The sequence below is a fragment of the Lissotriton vulgaris genome, chromosome 12, assembly GCF_964263255.1.
Source record: "Lissotriton vulgaris chromosome 12, aLisVul1.2, whole genome shotgun sequence".
Lineage (NCBI taxonomy): Eukaryota > Metazoa > Chordata > Amphibia > Caudata > Salamandridae > Lissotriton > Lissotriton vulgaris.
This window is the reverse complement of record NC_141700.1, coordinates 355,282,564-355,298,047: the sequence shown is the minus strand read 5'-3', so window position 1 is coordinate 355,298,047 and position 15,484 is coordinate 355,282,564. Positions and strand designations below refer to the sequence as shown.

At 42.8% G+C, this 15,484-nt stretch overlaps 1 protein-coding gene across 7 annotated transcripts in view; it reads left to right on the top strand.

Annotated features, from left to right (window-relative positions):
* Positions 1-15,484, top strand: part of PHKB (phosphorylase kinase regulatory subunit beta) — a 1,358,073-nt gene that overhangs the window by 202,082 nt on the left and 1,140,507 nt on the right. For all 7 annotated transcript variants that reach the window (XM_086945119.1, XM_086945122.1, XM_086945118.1 and 4 more), the window contains one exon: positions 12,397-12,535. In XM_086945119.1, coding sequence (XP_086801245.1) covers positions 12,397-12,535 — 139 coding nt within the window. The remainder of the gene's footprint in view (positions 1-12,396; positions 12,536-15,484) is intronic.

Here is a 15,484-nt window from a genome sequence, read left to right as displayed (position 1 = left end):
GCCTCATCAGGTTTGACATAAACGGGGTGCCTTGGTCTGTTAACAGCTCATGTGGGAATCCTACACGGGAAAAGGAGACCATTGCATGGGCCACTGCTGTGGTGGTTGTAGAAGATAAGGGTATTGCTTCTGGATAACGTGTTGCATAGTCCTCAAGAGCTAGAATGCACTTGTGTCCCCCGGCAGAGGGGATTAGAGGTCCCACTATGTCCATTCCCACTCGTATCTATGATGGGTAGGGATGCCTTGGGTAGCGTTGGGGTGTTCACTAATTGACACCGGGAACAGGAGGCACAAAACCGGGCTACTTCTTGGTACAGTCCTGGCGAGTAGAATTTGTTTAGGGGATATTTTAGGGTGTGCTCTTTGCCGTAATACCCACCCCCGGTTTGGCTGCGGGCTAGTCACAGGACATGTTCCCTGCCCCTGGGAATCAACAGTTGTTCCTTCCTATTGCCCCTTTCTTATTTTACCCTATACACGAGGCCATTTTTTTACACAAAAGAAGGGGCCTACCTTTTCCAGTTGGTCATCCTGTGCTTGGGCCCAGGCGTGTTGTAGGATGGTATCGTCCCTTTGGGCTGCTCGAAAAACGCCGACCTGATGTTTGAGGCATCTCTGAGTAGGCAAAGACACGAGTAGATAAGGCAGGCTCCTTCTGCTGATACATAGCCCATTCCTTTCTTTTCTCTCTACGTGTTTTAGGTGGTTTGGGTACTGACTCCTCTATTTCTTTGTCATAAAAAGGGACACTATCTAGCCAAGCTACAGAAGGGGAAGATGGGTTGTATGTTTGGAAATATTTGTGGAACCTGGGAAGGTCTGTCCCTAAAAACACTGACTCAGGGAGGAATGGAACCACCCCCATTCTTCTCAAATGTGACTCCCCATCAATATCAAACAGCACCTCTGCTAGAGGATACAGCTTCTTCTCCCCGTGGACACGTTACCTGTATGCATTCCCCCTCTAGTATTTGGGACTCGCTTACCAGGGTCGTATCTACGACTGTGTGAGGGCACCCTGTGTCTAGAAACGCTACAACTGCTTTCCCATTCACATACATTCTTTTCTTATACCTTTCTGGGGGTATTCCAGTTACCATTACTCGCCCACAGGTGTACCCAACTTTCATGGGTTCTTGCGGGGGAAGACAGGAAGGGAAGTGGCAGGGTATATGTCCCCACTCTGCACAGTGGAAACCCTGTGGTCCCTGTTGGGGTGCCAAAGGTAAGTGCTTTGAGTGGGGGTCGTGGGAAAACTGGACCCTTGTGTTCCGTGGGGTATGTGAGTGGTTTGCCCAGGGTTTTTGGAGGACCTTTCGGGGCTCTATGGGAAGGGGCTTTCTACTCGGGGTACGAATAGTAGGCACAGGCTAGGTCCCCCGCCGTCGTAACTGTCAGATTGGGGTGCTGTTTAAACCATGCCCTTGTATTAAAGGGTAGTGCCTCCAAACACTGTTCGAAGTACACTTTTTGAGTGAGCTCGTCGATAGATGAGGAAGTGGGTTGCAACCAACAGTTTCCGAAGTCCCATATTCGGTAGTACAGTGCCCTTGGTTTGTCCCCCACAGTCCATTGCTCTTTTCGGAAATGAGCACCATGGTACTCCTGGTCACAACCCAGGCGTTCCAGGATAGCCTTTTGTATGTCCGCATAACTAGTGACTCCCGCCAGGTTGGCGACTTGGTAGGCAGCCTGTAATTACCCTAATAGCAATGGGGCTATATATTGTCTCCACCTCTCCAGTGGCCAGTTGGCTGTGGATGCCACTCTTTTGAAATTCACAAAAAAGTAGTCCGGGTCATCTCCCTGTTGGAATTTCAGGCGGACCGAACCCGGTACGTTGGGATGAACCTGGGCGCTTGATATAGCGTCTGTAAGGCGCAAAACTGCGATGTCTTGAACCTTCAGGTTTGCAGTTAGGATAGCCGCTTGGTCTTTTAGGGCGGTCTGCAGGGCTTCTCTTTCTTTCTGTGCTTGTTTAGTCTGCTCCTAAAAGATAAGCTGCAGATGTCTTTATCCTTCTGCCAGCTGTGTGATAATTGCCTCCATGGTAAGGGCTCTGTCCTTATCCAGACAGCGATCCCACTTCTGACACCACTGTGGGCATGTGATCCCGACCCGGACCTCCCACCCTTCTTCTAACGCAAGACAGGCACAGGGTTTGTTCTCTCTCCTTTCTCTCTTATTGTAGGAAAGGTATAATAGCACTTACTCCAAAGAATCCTGAATTAGGTCTCTGGGGTGGGGTGGATTTGGTGATTAGACTGGGTCCCTTCTCTTCGGCCTCTTCTTCTGGCTTTGCTCCTGGTCTTCCTCCTACGGAGTATCAGGCAAGCGATGACCCAGAAAATAAAGAAAAGAACAGAAAGGCTCAGGCTACTACTGAGATAATAGGAAATAAGGGGAAGGGAATAGTACTCCGCCACCATTGTCCTAATTGGTGTGAGTGACTAGTGTGGGGATACGTTTGCTCACTCTTTAGGGCCCTTTAGTCATTCCCACAGCCCTTTAACTGAAAAGGAACATGCATTTGTCACTTGACTGACTCCACGACCCTCCTGGGCCGTGGTGAGGGAAGACCCAGCCTCCGCGTCCCCTGGGAAAGCTTCGGTCTTGTGGGCAGTACTCCTTTAGCTGGTCCGGTCTCCACCTTATCTGCAGCTGTTGAGGTCGTTCGGCGTCTTCTCCTGGTCCCTGTTCCAGACGCCGTCCTCCTGGTTGTTGAGATCATCTGACGTCTTCTCCTGGTTCCTAGTCCAGACGCCGTCCTCCTGGTTGCCACTCACTCCCCACTCCTCCTGCTCGTCTCGCTGCAATTCTCTCTCCTCTTCTCTGCTCCTTCCATCCAGTTCTGAACATCTACTCGCCCTCCACCATTACTCTTCACAGGGCACTTCCTCCCGACATACTGCTTTATCTAGACCGCCTCCTCTGTTACCAGGCTGGTTAAGTGCGGCGGCCAGGTTGGGTTGGTAGCTGTAACCCGGTGTTTAGTTTTCTGTGCCTTCACATACTACCACATGCATCCTAGTATGCCAGAGGGCAACATAAATATTTGAGACTCATAACCTGAGCAGTTGTTTGGGCATTCTTTGACCTTCAATCAACACTCCTTGGTATGCAGACACCAGCACACAAGAGCTTTAGTGTTCTCTATTGTCATGGTGTCCATGTTCCAGGCCTCATGTAGAGCTCTTGATTTAAAAATGAAGTGCAAGAAAACTGTCTGGAAAGGAGTCTGTTGCTTTGAATTAGTTGCGGCACTGCTTATACTGGTCGTGGCTTCAGTCCCAGCGGAATAGGGGATATCTTAGCCCCTTTTTTCGATAGATGAACTTAAGTTTTAGTTCCATGCGAATTTGCATATTCTTACCTGAATCTCACAGAGGGTGAGTGTCACATATGCAGCTTTGAAAGGTTACACAGACAAAATATGAGAAAATTATTATAAAAAGGTATTCTGCTATCTTGCGTAAGAAAAAAAGACCTAATTCTGTAAGATAAGCATTTCATGGTGTCTTTTTTTTAAATTTATCATGGGTATAGCTAGAGGGGAGATCAAATTTTACCTAACAGTCCTTATCTCTCATCCCTAGGTAGGACTCTTGACAAGGCTGTCCACTGCTTTTCTCATCAATCATTGGAAAACCAGTAACATTTCAAGCATGCAATTTTTGTTTTTTAAACGTGCAGTACTCTACACATTTGAGGCACATCATCAGCCCTGTGCACATGTGATCATGCAAAATCTCATCACTAGCAGTATAAGACGGCCATTAGATGAAGTGGCTAATCCACTGCCCCCATGCTGTATGCTGTGCAGGGTGGAAGCAAAATGTAAATGATAGTTGATCAGTCCAATGGAGGAAGAGGGCGGACCGAAAGTCAATGTATACATGATTACATGTGTGTATATTTTTATTATGATTTTCTTAAGACATGAGGCAGGTGAGTCAGCTAAAGCTGTCCCTTGGCCAAACCAAAAAACGAAAGCACAGCTCATGGAAATGGGTTTCATGGTTTGATTTTACCATGGGCGCTACCCCGAGGCATACAGCACATTGCTCTGGGCTGATGCAGAGAGCCTTGATGTTGCTCAATAGGACTAGTGCTCATGTATTTGGAGTTTTGCAATTTACTGGACACTTTGAAGGTCTTACCAGATCTAAAACTAGATCTATAATTGACAGCGCATAGTCTGTACTGAGTCAAAGGCAGAAATGGCATTCTCTGTTTTCAGAAGTGATTGAGGGTAGCAAATGTTAACACGCATTAGCACAGCTAGTAGGTCTCACCTGTGAGAGCTATTGGCTTTGGCAATGTGTTGTAGCCATGTTGCCCAGCATTGCAGATGCTTTGCAGAAAGGCTAAAACTGCAAAAGGCGCTGTGACACAGTCGGGGCTAATGTACGTTAAAAAAAAAGTACTTTAACGCTGGATGCATCATGGTTGTCATTATTTTTAGCCATGCCGCTAGACCGAATGGCTGCAAATAATTGCCAGTCAGCAATGCTCATAGTGCACAGCATGAGCAAAACCAGTGGCAGATCCAGTCGCCTCAAAGGTGGGCACTAGTGGCTTTGCCAATGCTTATTAGGTCTCTGCGCTATACCCCTTTGATTCTGAGCAAATCAGTTAATCTTCCCATGCGTGAAAAAGAAAAAACATGTCTTATTTCTCAAAAAATCCTATCACATAAAGAAAGCAATTGCGTCCATGTCTTAGTGAAAATACATTTGGAAGCAGATAACATCGGTTTGTCTCAGTGAAAGTAGATGGCATCTGTTGTCACAATAAACATTCATTTGAAAGAAGAAAAGGGCTTCTTTGAAGTGTGTGGGGCATAGTAAACCATAGCTACAAATTTTAAGAGGTTTAACAGACGATAAAAAAGAATAATAAAAGTAGTCCCTCAATCACAGCACAAACAGCGGCAGAGCAACAATCAAGTTGAAGCAATGAGTACTTGGTGCATGCTCTAACTGAAAGAAGAGTGAAGCCAGCAAGCGTGAGCCAATTAAAAGGCAGCAAATTAAAGTGACAATAAAGTCAACGAATGTTAAGCTGTGGCCGGGCTGCAAGCCCCTTGTTGTATACAATATCTCTCGCAAGCGAGATTGCATGCAGCACATACGCTGTCGCAGGTTGAGACCTAAAAACAAGTGGAGGGATGACTTAATAGAGAGACTAACTACAACATGATGGGAGACGCTGGGAATAGACCTTATGTCCCTGGATCCACATTCAGCAAGTTAGCCCCTTATAGCCTACTTATAGTTTCTTTTGGGATTTTCGGAGCAATTTCAGTATCTTCCAAAGATTTCAAGTAACTATAATTTGCCTGAAAATGTAAAGTCTCAATGTGCTTCCGACAGACTGTACACCAATAAACTGGTGGTCTTTGAGTTCAAGTGATTTTATTGGCTGCTTGCCATACCCACCGTCCCTATGCAGTTCCTTTTCATTGCAATCTCTCAGGTCTTTCACATTTATTTTACTAATATGTAACCATGTTGACCTATAATGAATAGATCTGTTGTAGAGTGTCCCCTCGTCGAAGACCACGGTGCTGATAACAGACATCTCGAACTTCTCAAAATGTAATCATGAACATCCTGTTGACATGGTTCTGATGGCTATTCTAGGGAATAGTTCTTGGAGAGAAGACACAAGTGGTCAATATATAATGAGTTTTAAATCTACTGCCCCAGCAATTAAAATAGTGATATTAATAATACTCACTACTATAAGCTACTCTAATAGTACAATGTTTACCAATCTTGCAGATAGATCCTGCTGAGGTAGCCCTGCTTGGTATGGAATTATGAAATTTGTGACCCGCAGATGTCGGCAGCAAGCATTAGCTCAGTGAGCCATTTTACCAGCGTATTTAGATCTATGTATCCCAAGGTGCAGGTCCAGTGTACAAGACTATGTAGAGAGCCGTCTCCATCTTCAAGTTCAAAGACTATGTATTCAGATAATCCAGGCATTGCTTAACACCTGGGTGGTGGGTTGGAGCGGTAATGGAAGGGGGTAGTTTTGAGTACATATTTATTTCCCTAAGACGTAGATTTTTGTTCTGATTAGTTGTATGTAGCATAGCAGGTCACGATGATGAATACAAGGACATGTGAGGTGAGAATACTATGAATAATTTGAGTTGACTGGCAAAATACTTGAATAGTAATTAATTGGGGTAGATGATGCCACCTCCCAGCATGGTTCTTCTAGCAGACTCAACTTAACAATTCTGCAATATATGTTTTGAGCCATTTTATATGGCTCCTGCAACACTTCATCCCAGGCACATTACCATTTCATGTTGTACAATCGGGTCTGACAATCATGCACGATTCAACATACATGGAGTAGACACTCCTTTCTCCTAGTGCCTCTAAGTCATGGTCCGGATTATGACAGGGAGAAGTGTGACTTACAAATGGAGCCAACTACTCAACTTTTTCTCATTTGAGGTTCTAGATGTTTGCAGATTGTTCTACATGACTCTTGGCGAATTATAAATTACTTTACACCACCTTTGTGTGTGCACTGCATGCACACCTGATCAGCAGTGCTCCACTAGACAGATGTTCTCCTCCCATCCACTGCTTTAAACCGATTGAAGGAAGACCTTGTGGAGACCGAGATGCCCGTAGAGAAAGTGGTTGGAAGGAACAAAGAGCGAGGCAGATAGCGAGGATTGTTAAGAATTTTAGGGGAGTAGTTATAAATTCGATTCTATTTGAGCTGTTGTGGGGGTGAAATGAAATGAGGGAAGTACCCTTTTGGGTGTGCTTTCAAAGAAGAGAAGAAGGGACATTTAAGATAACTGTTTTGAAAATGCTAAGTCTGAGGTGATAACAAATAATGATAAGGTATGTGTATATATTTAGCACAGTCCCAGTTCTGAAGTGCTTTTGGACACCTTTCTTAGTTCTGGGGTTCTGGCTGACCAGTATCAGTGGTCTGTTGATTGTACTTGGGCATACAGGAGGTCTTACTGACAAGGTATCTGTTCCCTTGATTTGAATTCAATGGTCCGGTCTGGACTAGAGAGCTACAATTTAGCATTATCTGTAGTGTTAATACAGAGCGGGTCAAAACTGAACCAAAATCACTGCAACAAAGTGAATGGAGAGCTGCATTAAATGCTGTTGTATTATTATTTGAAGACTAAACCCATTTTTCTTTGTATAAATCCGTTTTATTTTGAACAGCGGGGTTCATAGTGAATGCAGATGAGACACAGCGTTAAGCCTACAACCCTGAGTAGGGCCGGCCGCGTAAATATATTTCAACAGGGCTGAAATGCCCGCATGAGAAGGCTGATTAAACACAGCGGTTTCCCTACAACCCCCTCGGGGCCGGCCGCGAATAATGCAATAGACAGCAACAGTTGTCAGCTAAACCCATTTTTAATGTTATGAGGAGAATCTGGAAAGTGGTTGAGAAATTATGAAACTTCACCAGATCTACATCCGCTGCAGCTGGACAGTCCTGCTTTTATAGCCTGAAACAAGCATGAGCAAAGCCAATATACGTCGCCTATGCAAGAGCTATTGGCTTTGTTGTGGAGTGAGTAGAGTTTAGTAGAGTGGAAGGGTGTAGAATTGAGTGGCATAGAGTGGAGTACAGTGTCAGAGTTGATTAGAGTGTCGTAGACTGGTGTATTGGATTTGTGTAAAGTGGCGTAGACTGCAGTGCAGTGGTGTGGTATGGAGCGACGTGGTGTGAAGTGGTGCACAGTGCAATAGAGTGTCGCGTAGATTGGAGTGGCATGGAATAGATTGTTTCAGAATAAAGTGAAGTGGCGTAGAGTGTAGTTTTATAGATTAGAGTGTCGTAGAGAGTAGTGGTGTAGAGTTTAGTGGCGGAGAATGGCATACAGTAGAGTAGCAGAGAGTGCAGTGTTGCAGAGTATACTGTTGTAGAGTGCAGTGACGTATAGTAGAGCGGCGTAGAGTGCCGTAGAGCAGTGGCAAAAAAATGCAGTGTTGCAGAGTAGAATACAGTGGCATGGAGTGCAGTGACAGATTATAATGACGTAGAGTGTAGTGGTGCAAAGTAAATTGGCGTAGAGTGCATTAGTTTTGAGTAAAGTGGTGTAGAGTGCATTGGCATGGAGTGCAGAGTTGAGTGGGGTGGCGCCGAGTGCAGTGGCCTAGAGTAGATTGATTCAGAGTAGAGTGAAATGGAGTGGTACAGGGTAGATTGTAGTAGTGCAGGATAGAGTGCAGTAGCATGGAGTAGTGACATCTAGTAGGGTAGTGCAGTGTTGATTGCAGTGGCGTAGAGTATTGTGGGGTAGACTGCATTGGCATAGAGTGCAGTGGTGTTGGGCAGATTGTTTCAAAGTAAAGTAGCGTGCCGCAGAGTAGCCTGGGGCAGAGTCAGGTGGCAGAGTTCGGTGCCAGAAAGAGCAGTGCTGCAGAGTAAAGCGTTGAAAAGTGCAGTGGTGTAAAGTACAGTTGAGTGGATTAGAGTGCATTGGTGTACAGTGCAGTTGTGTGCAGTGGTGCAGAGTAAAGTGAAGTAGAGTGCAATAGTGTACAGTAGAGTGGCATAGAGTATAGTGGCGTAGAGTGCATTGGCATAAAGTAGAGTATAGTGGTGTGCAGCGCAGTGGTGTAGAGTAGATTGGCATAGAGTGCAGTGGTATATAGTGTAATGGTTTTGAGTTCAGAGGCGTAGAGTACAGTGGCCTGGTGCGGTATGGAGTAGATTGTTTCAGAATAGAGCGAAGTAATGTATAGTGCAATGGTCTAGAGTAGTGTTGTTGAGTGCAGTTGTGTAGAGTAGATTAGAGAGGCGGAGAGTTAAGTGGTGGAGAGCGGCATAAAGTAGAGTAGCAGAGAGTGCAGTGTTGCAGAGTATTCTTTTGTAGAGTGCTGTGGTGCAGAGTGCAGTGGCATAGAGAGCAGTTGTGCAGAGTAAAGTGGCTTAGAGAGAAGTGGTGCAGAGTAAATAAGAGTGGCGTGGCGTGCAGTGACACGAAGTAGAATTGAGTGGCGTAGAGTGCAGATAGTACAATGGCTAAGTTTAGTGGCGTAGAGTGCAGTGGTGCAGAGACGATTGGTGTAGAGTGCATTGGCATAGAGTATAGAGTCAAGTTGAGTGGTGCCGAGTGCAGTGGCGTAGAGTATATTGTTTCAGAGTAGAGTGAAGTGAAATGGAGTGGTGCAGGGTAGATTACAGTAGTGCATGGCAGAGTGCAATAGCATAGAGTAGTGGCATAGAGTGCAGTGGCGTAGAGTGTTTCAGGGTAAAGTGGAGTGGCACAGAGTTGAGTGGCAGAGAATTCAGAGCCAGAGAGTTCAGTAGCAGAGTGCCGTGCTGCTGAGTAGAGTCGAGGGTAGTGTAGAGCGGCATACAGTTCAGTGGTGCAGAGTAAAGTGACGTAGAGTGCAATGGTGTAAAGTGGCGTGGAGTGAAGAGGCATAAAGTAGAGTGTAGTAACGTAGAGTGAAGTGGCCTAGAGTATTGTGGTGTGAAGTGGCATAATGTAGAGTATATCGGCTTACACTGCAGTGGTGCAGAGTAGATTAGAGTGGCATAGAATGCAGTGGTGTAGAGTGTAGTAGCTTGGAGTGGCGTAGAATAGCAGAGAGTGCAGTGTTGCAGAGTATGCTGTTGTAGAGTGCAGTGGCGCAGAGTGCAGTTGCTCAGAGTAGAATGCCATTAGTGAAATGGAGTATAGTGTAGTAGAGTGCAGTGGCATAGAGTGGCTAAAGTAGAGTAGCAGAGTGCAGTGTTGCAGAGTATACTGTTGTAGAGTAGTGTAGAGTTCAGTGGTGTGGAGAGTGGCGTAGAATAGTGGTGCAGAGTAGAATAGAGGGTCGTTGAGTGCAGTGACGCAGAGTTGAATAGAGTACAATGGCATAGAGTACAATGGCATAGAGTACAATGGCATAGAGTACAATGGCATAGAGTACAATGGCATAGAGTACAATGGCATAGAGTACAATGGCATAGAGTATAGTGGTGCAGAGTATATTGGCGTAGAGTGCATTAGGTTTGAGTAAAGAGGTTAAGTGCATTGCCATTGAGTGCAGAGTAGAGTGGAGTGGCACGGAGTGCAGTGGCGTGGAGTAGATTGTTTCATAGTAGAGTGCAGTGGTGCAGAGTAGAGAAGTGACGTAGACTGCATTGGCAATAAGTGCGGTGGTATAGAGTAGAGAGCCATAGAGTGGAGTGGTGCAGGTAGAGTGCATTAGCGTGGAATGGTGCAGAGTAGAGTAGAGTGGAGTGGGGTACCGTGGAGTATGCATGGTATGGTAGCTTACTGCTATTAGAGACAACACATCTTCAATTGAAATGACCATTACATTTGCACTCGCATACAGTTTCACTGGTAAAAGTATGCAGAGCAAAAAAGAGAATGGGTGGGAATGTCGTCACCCAATGTTTTAATTTGACAGTCAGCCCAGTTCATTTACAGACATTTAAATTTTGTGGTGTGCTAGAAAAAAAATACTCGTACAGCCTTCCTCGTGCAGAGCCCGAATAACCAGCATGATTGTCACATAAATCCTTTCACTTTAAAGTCAGAGAATGAAAATAAACACCAAGCACTCTGGAAGACACAGCCTGAAATGTGACCTCTGTCTTTGAATGCTAAGCAAATATGACAAGATAAGAATAAGATTGAAAGAGCTGTTTATAGAAAGCAAGTTTTGTTAAGAATACAGTAAACAAGGTTTGGGCAATGGGAGGGACGAACTCGAGCTGCACAGCCAAAAGCAAAATAAAGCCAAAAAATGTGAGTTGCAAAGCAATGGGCGGAATGTATTCCTAGGTCAACTTTCTGAATGTCCCCAAGACGTCCTTAACAAACCAGTAGGCTGTGACCTAAAAATGCATTTCGTGGCTAACTAAATGAAAAGAAAATTAAACCCATAGTTTAGTTTGTATCGGTGTTTTCAGTAATAATAAAAATGCAATCGGATCACAAAATAATTTATTTGGAATCTTAGTTCTTTTTATATTCAAATAAATAATGTTACGAAAAAAAGTCTTATAGTATTTTATTCTGAATACATCTATGTACTGTTCATTGTTCAATTTGTGATAAATGTATGTACTGATTATGTTAAGAGGTACCATCTTTGGCAAATATATATATATATATATATATAATTTTTTTTGTAATTTTTTTTTTTAATAGAGGCTTTTTTTTGGGACAGACTTTGAAATCAGTTTCATTATCTGTGCATGTAGGCCGGTTTGTCTATTTTAGGTCCCATTTTTTAAATCTCATTCTTTCTTTGCCGCTTCATTGTCCCCTTTATGAGAGACATAATGGTAATAATACAATATCGAATTTGCTTATTGCCTGAAGAGCTCGCTGTACACAGAAGAATTCCCTTTTCTTTTGGAGACCCCAAATAGCCACATCTTGGCGCCTAAGCTTCATCATTCATGTTCTACAGTTTAATGGAAAATAAGCTGATAGTTCTGTATAAAAGTGAAGCGTAGATATTGTTAAACCACAAGAAGCGCCTTCGCGGAACAGCATATTTTTCCCTTGCTTGATCTGACATATTTCATCGTTCTGTGAATTCATTTCTTTCTCCTTCTCTGTAGCTGACAGTTCAATTTACTTCCAAGAGTGGAAAGTGGCGAATCCGTGCTGCTGCTGTTAGCCATGTCTCCACCCTAGGCACATCCTTGTCACCACTCCTCCTCAGTGGTGCAGAATTGACTATTGAGTCCATGGTGCACTGACCTATTCATATGGATTTTCTTAGCTGATGATGCTGTTAGCAAGTTTATTTTCAAATGAGACTAAATCGCTTCACACAACTCTAAGGCTACCCTGTCAAAATCTGTAACATCCTCATTTTATGTCTTCAAAGTAGCAAACCGCAGATCTAATTAATCAGCCCTCTCATCAGTGCCATGAAGCAGTATGCTGCATAGCATTGACTGTCACAGTAAGCAGCTGCTTTCCACTCCATGGTATTTTCCCTGCCCTTGAGCAATGCATAAATAAATAATCCCTTTACTATTTTGTCGTAATGAAAATGTGTAAACCCAGAGGCCTGGAATATGAAATGTACATGGGTCACTTAACAGGTAAAAGTCCCAGAATGGCTAATCTTGCGAATGTTTCTGCAGAGAGGTTGTTTGCAGTCTTCTCAGGGCCTTGGTTCTGCTTGGAGGGAAGGCAGTGAATACTAATGATGAAGAAACACCAGTAAAAAGGGAGCTGGGTTAGGGAAACAACATAAACAGGCCGAAGAGCACTGGAAATCATTATTCCTGCAGGCCAGCTCTGTGTAATAACTTGCTGCGCTCTTCTAATTTTCCGTATTTGGCAATAAAGGGCAAAAGTAATATCATTTGTAATACATGCACCATTTCATTTGCTTTTGTTGTTTATTTTCTCAGTGAAGTCGACGGTATTGAACTTCCAGAGCCCCACGACTGGGCTCTTTCCCACGGAAACAGCTGGTGACTGTAAAAAGGCCAAGGTTCAAGACAGCCTTTATTGTGCCGCCAGTGCATGGGCTTTGGCGCTAGCCTACAGGTAAGGTATTGTATTGTAATTGTATTGTATTGTATTTATATAGCGCTTACTACCCCTGATGAGGCGTCCAAGCGCTTTTCCGGCGAGTAGCACACTACTCCGGAACCCATAAAGTATTAGTGTTAAATTAGTATAGAGAAATATGAAAGTGATTTAAGTGGTGGATAGGTAATGGCAACTGCACAGTTGTGCAAATAGTTAAAGCACAAAAGTGAATATATATATATATATATTATACAAAAAGCTATTTGTTACCTTTGCTGTGTAGCACTTTGCTAGACTCCTGAGAGGTGAAGTCTCGAATGGGTCATGCTGTCATGATTTTATAAATAGCTCATTAGATGATGTGCAGATACTTGTATATAATGCATTTAGTAAATAAGCAGCAGTGCTGCGTGTAATGTGCTATTTATTTCCACCGTGTGTCAAGTTGTACTTTAATAGCATTGAAGTTGGTCTTTATAGGTGAATCTGTGGTATTGGGACTACTTTTAATATCCCTGAGATAAATATTTTTCAAATACAAATTAAAAATTCCCTTATTTTGCCAGCCTTGCAATTTTAGACAATGCACATTTGACTATTATTTTCAAGGTTGCTGACAGCGACACCTATATGTGCTATGTGTGCCCATTTTCCAGTGCTATAACAACTTTTTCAACCCTCTATAAAAACCGAAGGTTTCTGCAGAAAAGCCCCGCAGTAATCAATTTCCTTTTTAAGCTGACCTTCAGATTCGCCGTGACATCAGTCAGGATGTGGAGGCTGCAGGCTGTGGCTATTGATCCAACGTTTCTTTAATGATCGCGAGAAGGCCGCTTTAATTAGCCCAGAATCGCTGCTTTGCCTTACGTTCCCCAGAACATCAAATCAAGTTGAAAGGGTCATGCTTCAGGGCGTATGCGCCCAGATCATTTTCGCAATGTTAGATGCACATTGTAATTATGTGCAGGGTAATATGACATTTAACTCATATGGAAGATGGAACAAGTTAGGCCTTGGATTAAATTAGTATGGATTTTTCTTGTTAGTCAGGGGTTTGAGTCACATCTTGGTTTTGTCATTATTTATATTCTGATTTCTAGACAGAAACATTTAGAAACATTTTGAAATGGGAAACCTTTACAAAGCAATTGTACATTTTGCATTTCACAACTCTCTCTCTCTCTCTCTCTCTCTCTCATATATATATATCTCAAAACAATACCCTTTCAGGCATAGAGTGATGTATAAATTATGCAAAAAAAGAAGCAGAGCACTCTGGGTAGTTCTCAAGTTTAGGTGGAAAGCCGCTCCAGTATAGGGCACTCTCAACACCAGCGACACTCTAAATTTGCTCACCTCAAATGTCTGCTTTTCTATCAAAGTCTTTAAGTGTAGGATTCGCACAGTACCATCCACGCCGAGATAGAAAGGGACAAAGTCTTTTGCCATTTCTACAGCAAAGTCTTTAAGCATAGGATTAGCACAGTGCTACTATCCATGCCGGGCTGCAAAATGGCCAAAGCCTTTTACCACTCCCGGCACAGTATTACAGCTTTGATGAGATACCATCCAAGAAAACACTGACACGTGTTAAGCTCTCATCAGAGCTCTTCAGAGAGGTATAGCTTTGTACAGGCATAAGGGAGCACCCAGTATAAATCAAAACAATACCCTTTCAGGCATAGAGTGTTGCATAAATTATGCAAAAAAAGAAGCTGAGAACTCTCGGGGGATCTCAAGTTTAGATGAAAAGCAGCTCCAGTATAGAACACTCTCAACAACAGGGACACTCTAAATTTGCTCACCTCAAGTGTTTTCTTTTCTGTCAGTGTTTAAGCGTACGATAAGCACAGTACCATCCATGACGAGATAGAAAGGGACGTCTTTTGCAATTTCTACAGCAAAGGCTTTTATTATAGGATTAGCACAGTGATATGCATACATTCATACATACATGTACAGAAAAAAAGCCCTAAGGTTACAACTTAGTTATAGTTGGGGGTTATTATATAACAACACAATTGAACAACACATTTAAACTACACAAACATTAGAAATGCATCAGTTCTGTTTATTTTTGAAGTCTTTCTTTCAAACTTGTATTATTGTCCACAATCTAACTTCATATATGAACATCACTCAAACATTGAAACCACTATTACTCGCCATATTTATATCCAATCTAAAAGAGAACGTTTGCAGCTGCATATTATGTGTATATAACTGATAAATTAAGCTATGTATTAACTAGACATTATTGAATGGTGTAAATAATTTACAATTGGCGAAATATAGTTGTTTAAGTGTAGGAGTGACGTTCATATTTGAAGTTAGATTGTGGAGGGTAATACAACTTGGGCAAAAAATGTTTGAAAGAAAGACTTCACAAATAACTATAACCGAAGTTATTCTAAAGTCTGTGAAGTTTAAATGTGCTGTGCAATTGTGCTATAATATAATAACCCCTAACTATAGCTAAGTTATAACCTGTTTTGTGTGAATTTTGTTTTTTCAAAATATGAAGTTTGTTGACTCGTGTCTCAGGGCAAGTAATTGCATTGCAGTGAAACATTTAATATTTTAATGTTATAAACAGTGTTTTTCTTTGTGCAGTGGAAATGGGTAACAGTTTTGTAGCACAATGGATTTTGTTTATGTATTGTTTAAAAATGATTTGTAGCTATATTTATGTGAGTACATATACATATATGTGTAGTTCTAACTAGGGTATTGGTTGCATAGTACCAATAAGCAGCATGGTATCGTTTTTTTTTCTTTCGAAATTTCACAGGTATTGCAGTACTGTCATAATAGTACCGCAGTATTTCGGAATAGTAAAACTTCTGAAAGGCTGGAATAATGTATTTTTCAGCCAATGGAAAGCTGTATTGTATTTGTGCTCACTACTGTTCGGCCTTTGACCCAAGCAGAAGTGAAAATGGCCTGCTACTGGTTCTGCTCTGT